At 51.3% G+C, this 19436-nt stretch overlaps 2 protein-coding genes across 9 annotated transcripts in view; both read right to left on the bottom strand.

Moving 5' to 3' along the window:
• Nucleotides 1-7953: 7953 nt before the first annotated feature.
• Nucleotides 7954-11575, bottom strand: ARTN (artemin). Its single transcript, XM_039883663.1, has 4 exons — nt 11181-11575; nt 9412-10964; nt 8931-9069; nt 7954-8855 (listed from the first exon to the last, which is right to left on the bottom strand). Exons 2-4 carry the CDS (start codon nt 9469-9471, stop codon nt 8386-8388), a joined length of 669 nt encoding a protein of 222 aa, XP_039739597.1. The 5' UTR covers nt 9472-10964; nt 11181-11575; the 3' UTR covers nt 7954-8385.
• A 2372-nt stretch (nt 11576-13947) lies between these two features.
• Nucleotides 13948-19436, bottom strand: part of ST3GAL3 (ST3 beta-galactoside alpha-2,3-sialyltransferase 3) — a 167447-nt gene continuing 161958 nt past the window's right edge. For 5 of the 8 annotated variants that reach the window (XM_039883657.1, XM_039883659.1, XM_039883656.1 and 2 more), the window contains 2 exons: nt 19208-19354; nt 13948-14989 (listed from right to left, as the gene is read on the bottom strand). In XM_039883657.1, coding sequence (XP_039739591.1) covers nt 14900-14989; nt 19208-19354 — 237 coding nt within the window. In that variant the 3' untranslated portion in view covers nt 13948-14899. The remainder of the gene's footprint in view (nt 14990-19207; nt 19355-19436) is intronic. The other 3 variants (XM_039883662.1, XM_039883661.1, XM_039883660.1) reach the window with 1 other exon arrangement.

Raw genomic sequence — 19436 nt, 5'->3', positions numbered from 1 at the left:
GGAGGGCTCTGGAAACCACCCAGTGAGCAACCAGGAAACCACATACCATGGACAGTGCTCGGAGAATTTTATAAGGTTCTTGGAAGCAACTTCTTTTTATGAGTAATTAGAATAAGAATATCTCACATTAAGTGCTGGTAACAGTATTTTGCATACCTTAAGTTCAATTCTCTCAACAACTCCGAGATGGGTATTTTTATTCACCATTTTCAGATGAGGAAACTGAGGCTGGGGAAAGTTGAGCTTATCTTTTCCCTGGACACTCAACTAAGGTTGCAGAGACCAACCACAGATCTGGTAGGGGGCAAACCCCCACAACCCTTTCCCTTTACCCCTCCACTTGTCCTTTAATTAACTCTTGCCAGCTACCCCAGCAGGGGGGAAAACATCAAAAGGAAAAGGACCTCCATACTTGTGTTCAGTGGAGGAAGCTGGCATTGGCAAAAGCCGCTGAGGACTGAGAAGGTGGATGAAGGCTTCCCTGAGTTGGAGAAACTTGATCTGAGATGGAAGAATGGAGAGACTGGGGAGAAGGGGGGCTCAATTAGCTGGTAAGCAAAGTCTAGTGAGGATCCAGTCCCTCAACCAATCTTTATCAAGAAAGTGTTTGAAGTACCCCCAGTAGTTTGTGTTCAGTCTAAGGGGATATATATGGGGTGAGGAAGGGAGAGTAGATGAGTAACAGCCGAGGCTGGAAAGACTAGTTGGGAGTAGTAGACTCTTAAAGTTTAGACTTCATCCTAAGTACAATCTGAAACCATGATGGGGTTTCAAGTGGGCATTGATGACTGGATTTGCATTTGAGAAAGGTCTGCCTGTAGTATGCAGGATAAATGGAAGGAGGAAATAGAGGCAGGGGAAATTTGGAAGGAGGAAACAGGAAGCCAAAATAAAGTAACTGATTCCAGGTCTGTGCCTAGGGCTGTGAAAGGACCTGGCCCTGATATTGACAGGAGATTTCACTGTGGAAAGCGGGAGAAGAGGGAGAAGGCCTGTGTTCAAACCTGTCTGCGTCTTTCTATCCTTAAAACCTGGCTGCTTCTGAAACTCACTTACCAAAAAAAAAAAAAAAAAAATGAGAACAGTAATTCCTCCGGTGAAAACAAATCGAGATGGTATATGAATAGGGCTAGGTCCAGAGGTCACAACTTGGTGAATGTCATTTTTGTTTGTTTGTTTTGTTTTGTTTTTCCTGCTTCCAAACCAGGACTTCTTCCAGCCCCTGGAGTTTCCTCTGGCAGAGAAAGAAACAAAATTTCACTAACAATGGCTCCTGAACGTGCTTCACAAACACTATCTAGGACAGACAGATTGAAATATGCCTGGGGAGTTTGGGGGCATTTTATGGTGCCAAACCAAAGGGGACTGACTTCCAGGAGATGTGGATAGCAATCCAGAATAATTTAGAGCCAAGTGGCGAATGAATCTTTGGGAGCTAGTTACAGCCAAGTTCTTTCCTTCTCTGAGAGACAAGAGTAGAATATACAGGGGCCAGACAGAACCTGTGACGACCCTGGAAGGGGTCCCAGATTCAGAAGAGCATTCCAGAGCTCAGGAGAGGAGGAGAAGGAGCTTCTGTTGGTTACCTGGAACCACTAGCAATCCATATCTATGACAAATTAACTTCTCAGTTTGAAATTTTTCAGCCTTCTAAAATAGTGTGAATTTGGTCAGCAAAACCAAATAAGAGCTGCTTGTAGTTAAGCATTCTCAGGGGAGGTTTCTTCCATTTCCATTTAGCACCAAGGTGAAATACAGGCAATTTTCTCTGTAGTCCCCTGGTTTGAGGGAAAGAGGTTAGGTAGAGGAGGGGAAGGTTTATTTTTAGTTCATCCTTAAGCGTGGACAAAGCCTTTGGGGTACTGGCCTTATGGAGAAGTTTCTGGGTAGGCATCCCACCATAAGCTCAAGAGCCTTCACAAACCAATGCTCAGGTTTACCAGGTAAGGAAAATGCCCTCCTGGTGAAAGCCAGCTATTGAGTTTTGCTTGCCTATTGTAGCTTCCTGCTTTCACTTTTTTTTTTTTTTTGCCTAAATATTTCCTACACATTTGCCAGCTCATGGATACATTTAATTTTTTTAAAAAATATATTTCGTCTAATATTTTTAGTTGTTTTCAGCAAGAAGGTTAACCTGAGTCCTTAGGTCACCATGTTACAAGAAAACCCATTGGACAGTTTGAGCCCTTATGTGATCTGATTTTCCTGCTGCATTTGGCCCTGTGGACCACTGCGTCCTCCTGTTCTGTTTTGTTGTTTTTTTTTTCCCTACTACTCTGACCACTCCCCTTTGGTCTCCTTCACAGGTTTGCCTCTCTTCCTCTCCCTGTTCCTTAAATGTTGGTTTTCTAGGTCTGAGCCTCTGCTTCTCCTTTTATCCCTTGATATCTTACCACTCCTTTGGCTTTGAGCTGTGACTCCCAGATCTCTCTAGCCCACACACTGTCTTGAGTTCCAGACCCTCATATGGAGCTGCTGCCAGATCCTTGTCCTCTGACGGTGTCACAGGCACCTCAAGTTGAACATGTACAAAACCAAACTCATGACCTCCTTATACCTTTCCCTTATCACATGCTAAAAATATTACATGTTTTATGTTCCCTACCAGTGACCCAAGCCAGAGCCCTGGGAACTCCTTTTCATCAAGTCTTTGCAACCAGTTCATCACCAAGTCCTGTTTATTGTGCCTCACACTCTTCGGCCCTTCCACACGGCTTCTGCTCTAGACCAAGTCCAGCATTTGTTGCGTGAACAGCTCTAATTGCAGCAGCTCTAACTGTTGCCCATTGCCTTTCCCCTTCCAGTCCATATTAGACACAGCAGCCAGTGATCCATCTGAAACATATCTGTAGCCAATTCTACCTAAAACCCTTCAGTAGCTCCCCTAAGAACAAAGTCCACACTCCTTCATATAGCATTCAAGGATCTTTATAATCTCACTACCTTTTGCCTTGATGAAGGCCCTCCCATAATTCTACAAGAAATTGCTGGCTATCCTGGGACACACCAGGCTGGTGCACACTTCCCTGCCTTTGTTCATGCTACTGCCTCTGCTGAGAAGGCTCTGTGTCAGGCTGGGGCCAATCAGGAGAAACCACACAGCAAGCACACATGGGACAGCTTAATATAAGAATTTTGAACTGTAATAGGAGTTTGAAATAAAGAGCGAATGGCTTGTAGGAATTGAAGAGAACTCCAAAGAATTTAGGAGTAGCAGAGACCTAGGGCTGAGATAGACAGCCTCGGAAGAGACCCTCACTCCCCACCCCATTCCCTACCCCTGCCCAGGGCTGAGACCTGGACTTTGCTGGACAGGGCATGCGTGGTCAGTAAAAAGGGTGAATTTTGAGCTGAGAGATGATGAAGGCGATAAAAAATAACCAGTACAGGCCCAATGCCCCTCATCCACTTTGGGCAAATATTTCGTTTTTCAAGGCTGGGATTAAGTGTTACCTCCTTCGTGAAGACTTTCCTGGCTCTTCTTCCCTTTCCATCCATTCTTTTACCTTGTAAGTATAGAATTCTCCTCCACCCTGACATATATAACTATCCGAGTCATACTTCAATTGGGAGACCTATGATGGGTGATTTAATTTTTTGTTTACTTGTTGTTTATGGCCACCTAAGGTTGCCAAAGAGAGAGAGAGAAAGAGAAAGAGAGAGAGAGGGGAGGGGGACACCAGTTAAAATAAATATCACCCAATTATTCCATGAGACATACTTGCTAAAAAAAAAAAGTATTTATTGTTTACATACCCAATTATTCCATGAGACATACTTGCTAAAAAAAAAAAAAAGTATTTTTTTTACATGATATTCAAGTATATGTGGATGTCCTGTATTTTTATTTATTAAACCTGATACCCTTTCCCCACCTCCACCTCCAACTATGGTCTCCTTAATAACAGAAAATGTTTCTGACCTCTGAATTCTCATAACTAGCCCAGTCCAAAACAGTTACTGCTCGATTAATGTTAAGAGAATGGTGACTTCTCTGGCTGTAGAATTGAAAATGACTGGAGGAGGTTGAGTCTTGAGATAAAGAGACCAATTAGCAGGATGAGCAATAAACCATTTCCAAAATCATGAAAGATTCAATGGAATAGCATTGGGATAGAGAAAAGGGGATGGACTTGCAAGATCCAAAGACTTGAGGATCAGTGAATAAGGGAACTGACTGAGCTCAGAGAGTCTAGGATGTTGCCTAAGTGGCTGGCTTGTGTCACTGGATGGAGGTTGGTGCCTTTCACTCTGTGAGGAACACTGGAAGAAGTTTGGAAGCTGGACAACAGAGCAGCTCTTTGATAGGTTCAGAGCAGGGTAGAGAAGCATGAGAGTGGATTTGAAGGAGCAAACTGATTTCTAGGACAGATATGTTAAGTTTGAGGTTTCAGAGGATATGCAGATAGAGGAGTTGGAAATATGGACTTGGAGCTCAGGAGAAAGGGCCAGGCTGGAGACACAATGTGAGCATCATTTGCATGGAAGTGGTAACTGAAACCATGAGAGTAGATAATGTTGTTCAGCGAGAGAGTAGAATGGGAAGAGGAGAAAGCCTAGATCAGAGCCCTGAGGAACGCTTAAGAGGCAAAGAGAGAAAAAGGAGCCCCCAAATAGTCTGAGAATGAGCAGCTGGAGGGATGGAAGAAAAAGAAGAGTATGGGATCAAGAGAGTCAAGGGAGGACAGGTTTTCAAGGAGTACTGATAAAGTTGAGTGCTTCTGAGAGTTCTAGAGACTAAAGACTAAGAAGTGGCCTTTGGGTTTATAATGATGTGACTTTAGCAAGAGCTCTTTTAGTGAAGGAGAAGATGTGAAAGCAGATTTTATGCACACACACACACACACACATACACACATATATATATTTGCAGTCACTGTCACTTTTGTAATGTTGTGATAGATTTGAGCAAGTTTATATGCAGAGGGAAAGATATTCAATGGAAAAAGGTTGAAGAATGAGGAGGCTTGTAAATAATTGAGATCAAGAGCCCAGATATGGAGTCCTGAGTACAGATGGTGGGATTAATCTAGCTACAAGAGGACATTAATAATGGTAACTAGAACATACATGATACCTCGAGGTCCATGGATTCCTGGGGAATCTCTGAATGAGCTGCATCATCTGTGAACTTTATAAAATTGTTTACCAGATTTACACATGGTTTCTTCAGCATTTGGGGGTGAGGTGGAGTGGGGAGAGGATTCTTGGCTTTTATCAGATTCTCTAAAGACTCTCAACTCCAAAACAGGTTAAGAAGCACTCCGATGAACAAGAAAGGTGATCTTATATGGCACAAATTCTAGCTCTTTTCTCGGATTTCTCTGCTTTCTATCTACCCTCTCCTTTTCAAGATGAGATCTCAGTTAATCAGCCAGTTCACATATACTCTGTCACATGGATCTCTAGCCATGGTAAATATGGCAATCCTCAGACAAGAGAGGAGGAAAGCCACTGGCAAGGGCAGGGGAAGCATGAACCTTGACCCCTGGGTGAAACAAAAATCGAGAGGGAAGTTTTGGGTGCTCCCTGAGGCTGGAAAAATACCATTTCAAAGTTTCCTGTAGTTTTTCATCTTACAGGAAGGAGGTGGTGATTTGATACCCCTTTGGAGACTGTACCATTGTACAAAACTACCAAATGGTCCTTGTAGTTTTGCCAATGTGGAACAAAGACTACAGTAAAAAAATGGAGATACCAGAGCCACCTGTGGCCCCCAGGAGTGAAAGTGCTCTGACTGGTGAGATCATGTACCAGGTGACCTCAGCTAAATTGTAGGCAGAGAAGTGCACCTCTGCAGCTTGTTTCCTTTGGGGAAAATAGCTTTATTATTTTTTAAAGGGATTTGGGTTGTCATGAGCTGCAAATTGGGACTGGCTCTTGTGGGAGTGTTCCTCTTGGAGAAGTTACTGTTTCATCTGGGACTTTGTGAGATGTTGGGCTCTCTCTTCAGGGCTCAGAATGCAGCCTTGAGTTGGGGGGATTCTACTCCCTCAAGAACTGGCTTTTGGGAGGTGTTGAGAGCCAGCATCCTTAGCGTGGGGTCTGACTTGGCTCTCTTGCTGTGAGCATTGTCAGCGATGTCTCTAATCCATCTACTTTAAATGGCTCTGAGAACAGAAGTGTCCACTAAGAGGCAGGGGCTGGAGAGTTTGGGGACTGGGCCAGGCTTTCCAGTTTTTCTAGCAGGGGCTCCCTAGTCCTAGTGACCTGGAATTAACAGTCCTAGTGACCTTCAACCAGGGCCAGGGCCCAGGCCTTTATGAAGTTTCTGCAAAATGGTACCATTTTCGGGGGTGGAGGGGAAACTGAGGATCCTGAATCACTTTTTTTTTTTTTTAATGCCTACAGCACCTGGTCTTCCTAGTGGTCTCCCATCCAAGTACAAACCAGGCCTGACCCTGCTTAGCTTCCGAAATTAGACATTGGGCTTGTTCAGGGTGGCATGGCCATAGACCATGGACTGTGGCTCCACTGGGGCACAAACCCAGGACCTTCTGTGTGTAAAGCAGACATGTTAACCACTACACTATGAAACCATGTTCCTGAATCACTTTGGAGCAGAGAGAGCAGCCAAGGAGGTGTCAGAGGGCAGCAGGAGATCACCAAAGTTTTGGGAGCACCTAGAACTGGGGCAGTGAACACAAAAGAGTGGAAACAGGCTCGTTTCTCCTTCTTGACCCAGAATGCGCAGTGCCTCAGAGAACTCTCGCCAGCTCCTCACTGGGTAGAGGGAGCATCTGTGCCAAAGCAGGCAGGCATTTCAGCAGTTGGAAAGAATTTGGGCTAGCAGTGTTAAATACCTGAGGGATCTCACCCTTAACCCACCCACTCTCATGCACCTTGGCTGCAGCTACTGCCTCTGCTCACAGCTGTCAAATCGACCTCTAGCCCAGACCTCCCTCCTCGGTTCCTGACAGCCCCTCTAGATGTCCCATGATTCCTCAGACTCAGCATCCTTTCCACACACGTCTCCATCTTATTTCCAAAGAAAATCATATAGGACAAATTCATAGGACCCAGGAAATAAGGTTTCATAGGACATGCAGAAGAGCTCAGAGCGATGGCATTGACTTTTGGGAGATGACTCAGGGACAGTGTGGAAGGCCAGGGTCAGCACTAACGTCTTCCTTCCAGATGAAGGTATATATCTCTTAGCTTCTTGTCCTTTTTCATATTGTTTGCCAAATTGAATATAAATAATTATTTAAGTAATTATTGTCCGTCTCTTGTAGTTTAAGCTTAAGGGCAGAGATCATGTCCCTTTCACTTCCATATCCCCGGCGTCTACCCAGTATCTGACATATAAGAGGTGCTTAATATTTGTTGAATGAATAAATGAATATCTTTATCACTCGAGATGTAGATCCTGCTTGGGGCCCTCAGTTCTTTCTTGCATTCTTATCCCTTTGATGCTCTGTGCTTCATCCCCCTAAGCCAGGCCTCCACTGGCCTTTTCAGATGCTCTCTTACCCTGGGGTGCTTCATGCAGTAGTGAACTCCCCATGCTGAACCATCTGCAAGTGGGGGCAGTGAATGTACCTATAAGGGTGCCCTGGAGGGTAGGACACTGATCAATGACAGTGGGATGGGGCAATGTGTGCTTCTTCGTGTCTTTACTCATTAAGCAAGGCCCCCAGGATGCCTGAGGTCACAGGGTAGGGCTTTCTCTACCAGTACCCCCAAGCTCCAAGTGCTAGGGACTGTGCAGAGGATTGTGAGCTGGCCTCTCAGGGTTGGTGAACAGCACCTTTGCCATTCACTCTGTGTTCCATGCCCTCCAAGTCCCAGCGCTGCTGGGTGGAGCGAGCAGTTGGAGATCTGAGCCAGGCCTGTGATTGCTGAGCCGGCCCTGCAGTTGTGAGTGGGGATGGTCAGGGCATGATCTCCAGCCAGCTGTTTCTACTCATCCAGCCCCCACTGCCCAGGAAAAGATCTGACAAACCACAGAAGTAAATAAATAACTTAGAAATAATAAATAAGTGTCCAGGTCCCAGGAGTGAGTATCAGGCCCTCTCCAGCACAGGAACTTCAGCAATGCAACTGCAATATGTTTCCTCCAATTCTGTCCCCACAGGGCCTAGGCTGAGGCTGAGACCTCAGACACTGCTGGGTTCTTCAGAAGAGTCCTCAGTCTGTGGCCTGGTCTGTGTCAGAGTCTGTGAGAAGTGGGGACTAAGGTCTCCATAGCCGAGGTCTCTGGTGCTGTAGGGCTGGGACTCACAGGGTGAAAACCGTGGCTGCTGGTCAGTCGTCCCTCCATCTGCCCAGGGCTGACGTCCATCACTCGCTGAGCTGAGGCCTGTGGTGTCCATTTCTGGTTGAGGCCCCTGGCTCCTTTCAGGAAGGAAGATCCCCAGGTCTGCAAAACCTTGGAAAGAGCCTTCAGCCCAGGCAGCCGCAGGCAGTGGCTGAAAGTCGGTCTACGGTCCTCCAGGTGCTGTTGACGTCCATGAAGGAGACGGCCTCATAGCGCGTGGGCCGGCAGCAGGGCTGGCTGACCGGCCGGGAGCCCGGGGGCTGCCGCAGGGTCCCGGTGCCCAGAAGGCTGGCCAGGCTGAGGTCGTGCGGGGAGCGCGCGCGGCGGCAAGAGCCGCTGCAGAAGCGGAAACGCACCAGCTCGTCGGAGCTGTGGCCCAGGCCCAGTGCGCGCACCGGCACCAGCTGCGAGCGCAGGCGACAGCCCCGCGTCCCCGCGGCCCGTGAGCGGCCGCTCCGGTCCCCGGCACGGGCCGCGCGGCCCCCGCGGGAGGGGGAGGGTACAGGCGCGGGCGCGGGGGGCGGAGACGCGGGCCGGAGCGGCTGGGGCGGCGGCTGCCGGGCTCGTCCGCCGCAGGAACGGGCTGCGCGGCCCCCTGGAATGAGACAGAGTCAGGCGACGGGTCCCAGGCCAGCCCCGCCCCAGCCTGCCCCCTCGCCCTCTCACCTACCCGGCAGGTGGCCGGCGAGGGGCGCTGGGGCCGGCACGGGGCCTTCGCGGGTGGTGGTGCTGCGGGGCGTGGAGCCCAGAGAGGCCTCGGCAAAGCTGCTCAGCAAGGCCAGAGCGGCCAGGGTTGGCCACAGGACAGACTGCGCAGAGAGACAAAGTGGAGCCTCAGGGAAGAAGAGGGTACTCTGGTGGGCTCAGGGTGGTGGGAGCTCAGGAATGGGCTGAGGCAGCAGAGATCAGAAGATGGGCTTCTAATTGGATGGGGGAAGCTCAGGAAAGGTTTAGATAGGAGGAAAATGGGTCTGCTGCCTCAGGAAGCCCAGGGGAAAAATCACCTGAGGGCACTGACTCTCCTCCATACTCCTAGTTCCTGACCACTTCCCTCTTTGCTTCTGACACTTGCCCAGGACAAACCCTGCTCTTCCTCCCCAATCAAGCCACCTTTCCTCATACAGGTAGGAGTCACTGGGAGAACCGCTCACCTGCCGCCTGGGCTGGGGCCAGCAGGGCAGCACAGAGGGGCCTCTAGGTCCAGGCTTCATCTCTGTCAATACCAGGAGCTGCCATCAGCCTAGTTGACCTGTTCCCCCACCCTCCTCTTGAGGCAGCTTGGAACACTGAGAGATGAGTTATCCTTTGAGACCATCTCTCCACTTCAGTTTCTCCAGGTGAGGAGCAAGGGGCTTGGATAGCTGGACTCAACCCAGGAGGAGAAGTAGCTGCATCAGGAGCTGTTCCCGCTCTCAATCCTTACAACTCCACGAGGTTTCCCCCACTTTCCAAATGAGCAAACAAGGCTCAGAGAAGTTCAGCCATTGTCTAAGGTCACTAAGGTCACAAGGCTAGACTCACACAGTGGTGGTAGTGGGGGGGAGGTGACGAGAGAGGAGTGTGTGGAAAGTACTTTCCTGCTCTGTGCTGCAGGACAGATGCTGCCATGAATAGCTGGAGAAGACAGTAGCTGGATCCCCTGAGTCCCAAGGAGAGCTTTCTGAGGGTTAAGGTGCTTGCTGGTTGACCTGAGTTATCAATAGTAGTGAGGCCCAGGCCTTAACCTGTGCTGCCCATCCAGCACTGCTGCACCTTGCTTCTCTGTGATCTTTGTACCCAGAGCCGCCTGAGTTCTCTCTTCTGATCACAGATGTCCTTCAATAGCCAGCAGATGGAGGCTGAAGGGCCCTCATGGGGCCTGGGTCATGGCTACCTATGGCCACCAGGGGGCAGCATCTGCTAAGTCTGTAGACTCAAAGGAGGGGTGGGCTTTTCCCTCCCCTCAGCCAGACTCAGGCATGAGCAACTCCCAGGGTGGCCAGCCTGGCCTCAACACCAGCCTGGTTTCCAAGAGATGAGCCACCTTGAGAGCAGGTCCAGTTCTGTCTCCCTTCCAGCTTCCTGTGGATCTGACAGACTAGCCCTGTTCCTCATGAGCCAGCCTTCCTGAGCCCCACCAGCTTTTGTGAGCCTACACTGGCTGGCAATCCCAAACACCCCTTGGGACCCAAGAGCCCTCAGGAACCCTCACTAGTTGACCTGCTCTTGGGTCCCAGCTGTCACCTGCACCCCCCACCCCCTAGCACACGGAATATCTGCACACTTGTGGGTCAGACCTCCAGGCCTCTGCCAGCAACAGGACCCCCTGAGATAGTGTGGTCTATCTCAGGGCCAAGTGTGCTTGACTAACTGAATAGGGGCCCTGAGGGGCCAGAACAGTGACTGTTCTCATTGATGGAGAGAAAGCCAGGCATGGAAGCCTTCAGGGCCTCCTGCGCTAGGGGGAGCCCAGGAGCAGGTCATTTGAGAGCAGCTAGGCTCTCTCTCCTGGTGGTCTGGGGCCACTTGGTCCTCCAGCCCTTGCCTCCCCATCCACCAGCCAGATACTTACCATGGGGGGGGTCCTTCGCCGTGTTCTTTTAAGCACCTTTCCTGGGACCAGTGCTGAACTTTCCCCCGCAGCTCAAAAGGCTCATGCCCAGGGCTGTGCACTTGGCAGTGCCTGTTTTAGCCAAAAGCGTGGCTTTGGCAGCCAGTCTGCGCCCTGTAGGCAGCGGGAACTTCACATTACAGCCGGCCGGCAGGGCTAGTATACACAGTCCGACTAGTGGCAAGAGGGACTGAGGGGGCTGGGAGGGGCGGAGAGCTGCTAAGCAGCCCAGGAGAGGGAGGATGTGAGAACGGAGTAGTGGGGGACTCTCCTGCTCTCCCCCCTCCCTCCTGGAGCTGGGACGAGGGTTGGACCAACAGGTCGGCTTACCGCGGGTGCAGGGCTCTGGGTCTCCGATGCAGCAAAAGCTTGGGGCCGAGGGACCTGCTGCTGGCGGAGCCCGTGGGCCGCGTCTGGGGGCCGGGCCCAACTCCATCCCTCAGCAGCCTCATGCCTGCCGCCGCCGGTGTCAAATTCCAGCCCCAGCGTCACCGGATCCCGGGGTGGGGCCCGGAGCGCCCCCAACCCGCCCCACCTTTCAGGGCTCACCTGGCCGCTCCACCCGACAGGATCCGGTCCCCGCCCCCGTGGCTTGGCTAAGTCCCCCAAGGTGCAGGGGAGGACGCTGGGAAGTGGAGAACGCAGGACACTGGAGAACCCGGGCAGTGGAGAGGCGCGGAAAGTGGGCGTTCAGAGTTTGTAGACACGCGAAGTAGGGAGTTGGGAGGCCGGGCGGGGGGCGGGGGAGGGAGGGGACAGGCCAGTCTCTGCCTTGAGCCACGGGCCCTCTGGTTTGCGTTGTCTCCGGGGGTCCGGCCGGCTACCCCGCAGTGACTTCTCTGCGCTCTGGTCCGCCGCTAGTTTCTTCTCTCAGACGCATCAGACTCGTTGGGTGGGCCAGGAACAGCATTGGGGCTTTCAAGGTCTGCCTCTGTTCTAGCCCTCACGACTCCCCTCCAGCGCTGCCTGGGGCTTGGAGTAGAGACACTCTTGGGAACCCCACCGCTCGCCCACATTGCACTGCAAGGGCAGTGTTTGGAGTGGGTGCACAGGGCTGAAGAAGGGGAGGGTCCCGGAAGAGGAACATTTGTGCTCAGGCTTGAGGTAGGAGCTGGAGGGTAGTATTTCAGAAGCCTAATTATGGCAATTTGGCAGGTGGGGTGGAGGTTGGGTAACATGGATAGAGGTAAAGAAAGGCCAGATGCTGTGTCATACCAGGGAGTCTGGACTTTATCCTAATGACTCTGGGGACCACTAAAAAGTTTCAGTCTGGAGAATGGTGTATCAAACATGCACTTCAGTGACTGACTGGCTGCAGTAGGGAGGATGGTTTGGAGGCGAGAGGTGGAGATATGTTGGGAGGCTGCTGGGGAAGCGGAGTCAGAAGCCGAGTGGAGGGGAGAGAGTGGGGCTTTGCTGGCTTTCAGGGCCACAGCTTTTGCTTTTTGAGACCTTAGCTAGTGCCTGACTGGATGGGGTGAGGAGGTAGGGCAGACACCCGCATGTCTCTGGCCTCGGTGACCAAGTGGAGGGGGTGCATTCTGGCAGCAGAGGCTTCCTGGCAGAGGGGCAGGAGCTCATGAGTTTAGTGTTGGACATGCTGAGTGGGAAGGACATGGGGACTATCCTAGTGGAAAAGTTTAGGATGCATCTGAATTTGTAGCCTGGAGCAAAGTGGAGAGAGCTTGACTGGAGATGGCAATTTGGGAATTGTAAACCAACTGACAATTGGAAGCAGTGGGTGGGATGAAAGTCCTCAGGGAACGTGTGTGGACCAGCTATAGCCTGGCTATGTATCAGAACCACCTGTGGACCTTTTAAAACTACCCACATCTGGGCCCCACCCCAGACCTGAATCAGAATCTTGGTGTGGGCATGTGCAGTGTTCCAAATCTGCACAGGTGATTCTGGTGTATGGCCAGGGCTCAGAACCACGGCTTATGTGAGAGCACGCTCTGTGCACAGGTGGGGATTACAAGCCAGACTGCAGAGAACTGCTGCTGGTGGGAGGGTCTATCTATAGGCTTGAGGGACCCTTGTGGGACAGAAGTCCAAGCAGTGAGCAGCCCCACTCTCTGCTGCCTCCCACAACTGGCTGACCAGTTGGGGTGGCTTCCCTGGGGCTTTATCAGACATGGCTGCGGCATGCGGGCTATGTCCTGTACAACTCCAGGGGGTGCTGTTCACACAGATTGCAATGTGCACTGGAGTTGTGCATCATAGCAGCCCAGCAGAATCTGAAGGGAGTTTCTGAGTTTGCCTGTCCCTCAGTCAGGGCCTTGCTCTCCCCTTAGCTGAAAAGGCTTCTGCCTGAAGATAAGCTACAGAAGGGGACATGTGGGAAGTTGGTAGTTTTGGGGATAACCAGGACTTGAATGGGGATGGCAGGCAAGAGGCCAGGGGGCCAGCCAGCCCTACTTACTGCCAAGGTGGCAGCTCCAGCTGGAAGGTCACTCCATGGCCTCAGGTGTAGACATGTTTGGCCCATTCTCAGGCCTGCCTTGGGATGCTGTGGAAGGTGGGGGGATCAGATTCCAGAGTTCTAAGGGGGAAAGATGCAAAGAGACGTCCTTTCTAGTATTTACCAGAAGGTGTCTAGAGCTGGGTTGTGCCTTCCTGTTCTGCGCGGGGAAGACAGGAGTGAGGGGAGAGGGTGTGCCTGTGTCCTTTCCAGGACTCAGCTAGAGGTGATAGGAGTGGGTTAGGTCTGTGGGTCTCTCTGCCTTGGTGGCTCAGCCAGGTATCTCCTATGCTTGCAGGAGTCTCTGTCCCTGCAGCACTGGGGCTGTGGTGACCCAGAGGCACTGTCCTAGGAGTAGAGGCTTCAATCCTCTGCTCTCTGGTGCCTTTAGCATAGACTCGGGCAGGCCCTGATCCCCCTGGTCTATCTCTCTTAAAGCAAAGAGGGTACAGGGCTGTGTGGGATGGGAGAGGCTCTAGAAGGCCCCTAGATGACTATCCACGTCTTGCAGTTGACATGAGAAATGAAAGGGACCCAGGAATCTGTGGGCTGGCGAGATAGCCCTTGGGTTTGGTACAGTTGCTGAGGCCCCAGTTTCCTGTTTCTTCCAGGAGAGTCAGAGAAAGCAAGAGGAGGTCAGGTTCAGGGAAGAGCTTTATTGCTTCCATGATGGCTGCCCAGGATGGCTGCCACAGCCTGGGTAAGGTCCTTGAGCCTCACTTCCCTCTGGTCCAGCCTAAAGGCAGAACCCAAAGACCTGGCTGCCAAGTTGGTCAGTCCAGGCTTGGGGCACTGTCCTATGGATCAGTAGCAGCTGGGGAAGAGGCCATTCCCATTGGCTGGGCCAGGCATCACCTTCTGAGCTCTGAAGTTCCCTCTGCTCTAGCCAGAGGCTACCTTGTTGGCTTAAAGGATGGCTCCAGGGTTTCCCTGTGGGACAGCTAGGGGCTGGTGTGTGGGAATACCCCATTGTCTCCCCAAGAAAGGCCAAACAGTGCCATGAGCTAGAGGGGCCTGGCATGAGATCCTGCCCCTCCCTGTGGCCTTGGAGCTTAGTACAGGCAAGTAATGGCACTCCCACTCTACAGGGAGCCCACTGGTACCACTGCCTGGTGGGCCCTCTAGTGGGCTTCTTTCTGCATGGCAAGTGGACCAAACTTGACATCTCCAAACTTATTTAAAAATAAATTATCCCTACCCCCCTCCCCCAAATTCACAAAATGATAATACACCAAACACCGATTCGAGAAATAATTCTGACAGCAGCCTTGCTGCCTAATGTCCACCTCCTGCATGCTGGGCCTGCTGGGCATGGCCGGTGGCCTCCTGGCTCTCTGGCTTCAAGGACCTAGGCTGAGAGTGAGGCCAAGTGCTGGTCTTTGAGGCTGGCCTCTGAGCAGACACAGCTCTGGCTGCCCCACCAAGGCTTTGCCACCCCTGGGGCCACTTGGCACTGTCCATCTCTGGGTCTGAAGACTCTTGCACCTCTAAGGCGGAGCTAGACCAAGGCCAATGAAGTGGGCAGGTGGTTGGCTGCTGCTTGCTCTTGGTGGCGCTGGGACCTCTTTGTCTACGTGTTGGGCCCACCTCAGATGCCACTGGTCAGGTCAGTGATGACACGTGCTTTCACCAGCTTCCGCAGAAACTCTTTCTCTCGCTGAATATTGTGTGTCCAAGACTGGAAGGAAAGAGATGGAGGAGAGGTCGATTGGGCAGCCCGGGTAAATGCTGAGATACAGCCCCGCTATCATGCACCTTCCCAGGGCCTGGAACCCTCTTCTGACAACTACCCTCCAATGCTCTGTGACTGCGGGAAATCGGGTCTAGAAATGCCACAGCTTTTAACCCCTTTTCCCATCCCAAAAGAACTATGCCTCTTGACTTCTTCCAAGTCTTAGGAGATACAAGCTTTCCAGCCTTGTTCTCACAGATTTCAACCCCTCCTTGTCAGGCAGCATGTCCACCTAGGTCCTAGGCACCCTGAGGACGGGCAATGTGAGTCATTTAGGTCTGGCTCAGGCCTAGGGGGTGGACCCTGCTGGAAAGAGAGCCGGGTGGGGTGGCTTAGTCATTCTCTGGCCTGATGCAATCCACTGGCCTGGGGACAGCTGATGAAATCCTGCCTCTCAGATCAGAGGGTCCAGGGGGCCTGAGGACAAGAGGTTCATCTGTTAATGTGGAAATTACAGGGAAGACGCTGCCTTCTCTTCGGGGAAGACTGCACCCAGGCTCAGGTTCTTTCCTATCCCCAGTACTCACACCAGGAAGCTTTGATGATTAAGTTTCTCAATGGAAAAGGGTTGACTGACTGACTGAATGAATGAATGCCAACATCCTTATCATAATTTGTACCTAACTGACTGCTCTGTTACATCTGTCAGCGCTGAGCTGATAGTGACATTAACAGCCTCTGTTTACTGGTGCTAAGAACTTCCAGCTCTGTCTGGTCCTTATTCTGGTCCAGGTAACTCTAACCTTCCAAATCTTTTCAATTCTGAAACTTAGGTAAAATTCCCCATATTCTTCTTCTCTGAACATTCCCTTCAACTTCTTCTACTAACCACAAGCCTGGCTGCCGCTAAGGTCAACGTCCCCCAGACACTTGCTCAGTGCTACATGTCTTTTGTCCTACATGTCTACACTCCACAGTGCTAGAGGTGGGTAAGTCTTCCTCACTCTTCATTGCTGCGTCTACACAGTTGCTCCTCCACACTCCCTCAAGCCTCCGGCTCCTTTGAGGTTCCTGTCATAATACTCTGCTGACCGCAAGTTGCCCCTCCTTGTCATTGCTGGGTGATCTGCTTTCCTTCCTTGAAGATTTAAGCATCTGTCTCCCAGTCTCTCTTTGGAGACAGGGACTATTTGGCACAGAGTAGGTGCTCAATACATATATGTTGAATGAAATTAGGTTTTCCAGGTAAGAAAATGGAGGCTTGGAGGAATGGCAGGGCCAGTATCCAAGCAAACGGAGAAATTCATACAACTCTTTACTTATTCCTCCCCTTCATCACTCCTCAGGAAGAAGTAACCGGTCTGAGAGGTCAGCTTCAAGAGCACGCACTTGGAGTCATTGAGGGGACCAGCAGAGGACTCGATATTTGGTGATATTCATGAATTACTAATTTTTCTAGGTGTGATAATGGTATTACGATAGTAAAAAAACAGTCCTTATCTTTTCAAGAAACTTACTGAAATATTTATGGCTGGAATGATATGCTGAGACTTGTTTCCATATAATCAGTGGAGAGGGAAAGTATGAGAGGAAGAACAGATGAAACAATTGCCGTGTGCTGATAGCTGGGGGAGGCGGGTGACAGCTACATGGGAGCTCATTCTATTATTCTCCATATTTATGAATATGTTTGACAATGTTCATAATAAAAAAGTAAACACAAAGTCTGCCTGGGGTGTAGTCCTCTTGGCCCCGGCAACACCGCCTCTCTGGTGCTCTCTTTTTCCCAATTCCTCCTTCCGTGCAGACAGCACAGGAGCTTCCCAGAGCTCCTGCACTACACTGTCCAGGGGCTAGGGCAGGATTCTGCTAGCCCCGGGTTCCCAGCCTCACCAGGACCTGACTCTGAACGCAGATGTCCGTCCCATTCACAGTCCACACTCTGAGAAGGGCCTGCCTTCTGACAGCTCTTTCTCTGTCTTCATGCGGCTCCTCTTCTCTCACCCAGTCCTTAAATATTGGTGCTGCCCTAACGATCTGCACTTCTTGCTGTACTGTCGTCCTAGGAAATCTCATCCACGTCCGCCCTGTATCTGAACACGCAGGTGTGCTCACAACTCACAAATCCACATTTTCAGCTCGGATTTCTCTGCTGTGTTCTGCTTTAGGAGTCTTCAGCTCTTGCTTAGACTGCTGGGACAGCCCCTTAACTAGTTTCCATTCTGGCCTTGCACCCCTCTATTTCATGCTGTAGCCACAGTGACCCTACTACATGCTAAGCCACAGCTTAAAAGGCTTCTGCCTCTGTGGCTCCCTCTAGCCTTCAGAGCAAAGTCCAAACTTCTCACCATAGCAGAGAAAGCCTTTCATGATCTCGCTACTGCTTATGTCTATGGTCTCTCACCCTCTTTCACGTTAAGTTCATGTCAAAGAAATATGTAAGAGACCAAATATATAAGTGAACAGAAGCCAGGAGGCAGGTAGAAGCTGTGAGAACAGTTTGGAGTGGGTGCTGGCAGGGGACAAAGAAGCAAGAAGAACACCAAGAGCGACAGAGATGGAAAGACTGACGGGGTCATGGTAATAAGCAGGCAGAACTGGAGCCACAGCTGATGGGACGAGACAGCTCTGGAGCTGCCCTGGACCCAGGAGGAGCTTGCCACTCCTGAACCCCATTCTAGCAACTGGAGCTGCCCTGGACCCAGCTGGAATGCTGTTTCTGGTTTTCCAGGAGATTCCCAAGTCTCTCTACCCCTGAAATAACTTCCAATTACTTGAGGTAGTCTGACTGAAACATAAAAGACTAAAACAGTAAAGATGGTAACGGAAGCTGCGGCTGGGGACCCCAATGTCCCGGAGAACAGGTAGCGTGAGGAGAGAAGGCTGTCCAGGATGGAGCCCCGGCTAATGCTGATTCTTAAGGGGTGGACTGAAATCAAGGCCACTGAGAAAGAGAATGAGAGTCTGGCACGTGAAATCAGAGGAACACTGGAAATTACTGACCTAGGAGTCCAAGCAGGAGAGAGTTTCAAAGACGAAAGAACAGTCAACATAAAAAGTGTTTCTGAGAGAGATCAGGAAAGATGAGACTTACATGTGTCCACTGGATTAGGCAGCCTTGAGGTAAGTCCCTGGTGACCCTGGTGGGAGTTTGCGTCAGGTGAAGGGGGAAGCCAGGCTGTGAGCGGTGAAGGGCCAAGTGAGAGTGAGGAGTGCAAAGGGGAGGGCCCAGCAGGAGCTGACAGAGGCCCCTCTGTATCTTGTTTTCTCACTGGAGGAGGGGAGGGTGATGGGAGCTTTTGGGGAGTGTAAGCCTCTGTAACCGTGTGGTGGGGACTGGAGAAGGGCATGGAAAGACTGGTGAGTAGGAATGAGGGCTAGCTGAGATGAAAACCTTGACATTTACAGAACTATGATCTGCACAGATGGGAGATTTCCTCCAACAACCCCTCAGCCAGATGCTGGTGTAGAGAAGCTGCTCAACACACTAGCCCAAGATGTCCAGGTTCCAGGCTGGCATCAGTGGAAGGCTAGCAGTAGAAGCAAAGTGAGTTTTAAGTGGGGTCCAGATTTTCCACATGGGCTCTTGCTGTGAGGGGAGAGATGCAGGAGAGGCTGACTGATAGGCTGGGAGAACTGTAATGCTTCTTGAACTTTAAAGTACTTACCCATGTGGATTATCTGGGAAGCAATTCTGGGCGATAAAGAGCTTCAGTGCTTGGCCATGGGGAAGGGTAGAGGAGGTACAAGGAGGATCCTGAGACCAAGAGGCAATATCTGTGGATTGTTTAAGGGGACAAGGAAGTCCTCTGGGGGAAAGACGGACTTAAGGTAGAGAGGATGGCTCTGAGCTGGTGCCAGGATGAGCGTATGACGGCTGGGAAACAGCGAGGAAGAGGCAGGTGCAGGACCAGGGCAGGGAGAAGGCCAAGAAGGGAAAGTTCAGGAAGAAGGCTGTAGAAGGGGATTCTGGGTTTAGGGGAAAGCTAAGGAGAGGGGCACAGAGGACGCTTGGTGGTCAGAGGCCTGCGGGCAGGGATGGACCCTCAGTGTCCTAACTTAGCTGAGAGTAGGGCAGCGCCCTCCTGGGAGCTCTGGGCAGCCAGAGCAGACGCTAGCTCATCCCCTTACCATTTACCTGTGAACCTGTGAACACGGTCTGAGCCTGTCCTCTGTGCTGGAAGTACCCCTTCCCTCAGCCCTGCCCCCTGCCCAGCCCCGAACCTCTCTGATGGCCGCCATGCGCACAGTCTCATAGTAGTGCAGGGGTGCATTGGGTGCGCTCATGTCGTAGCCAAAGCCTGCGACTGCCACCTCATCACAGCCGTGTAGTGCCATGGTCACTGCCACACTGCCAAGGGTCGGGATATTCTGGAGGAGGGGAGGGAGGGGGTGCAGAGTTCAGATGGAGGGCTGAATGAGGCCGAGGCCCTCCACATGCTCCCCAGTGGTT

This window comes from Pteropus medius, unplaced genomic scaffold (assembly GCF_902729225.1).
Source record: "Pteropus medius unplaced genomic scaffold, Ma_sr-lr_union100, whole genome shotgun sequence".
In the NCBI taxonomy this organism is placed as follows: Eukaryota; Metazoa; Chordata; class Mammalia; order Chiroptera; family Pteropodidae; genus Pteropus; species Pteropus medius.
This window is presented reverse-complemented; position numbering and strand designations above follow the sequence as displayed.

Excerpts from the sequence above, each read along its gene's own strand:
- ARTN (XM_039883663.1), bottom strand. The coding sequence starts at position 9,471 with ATGAAGCCTGGACCTAGAGGCCCCTCTGTGCTGCCCTGCTGGCCCCAG. Across the intron at positions 9,070-9,411 it reads GGCCCCAGCCCAGGCGGCAG|TCTGTCCTGTGGCCAACCCT; the intron begins GTGAGCGGTTCT and ends CTCTCTGCGCAG. Across the intron at positions 8,856-8,930 it reads CCTCGCCGGCCACCTGCCGG|GGGGCCGCGCAGCCCGTTCC; the intron begins GTAGGTGAGAGG and ends GTCTCATTCCAG.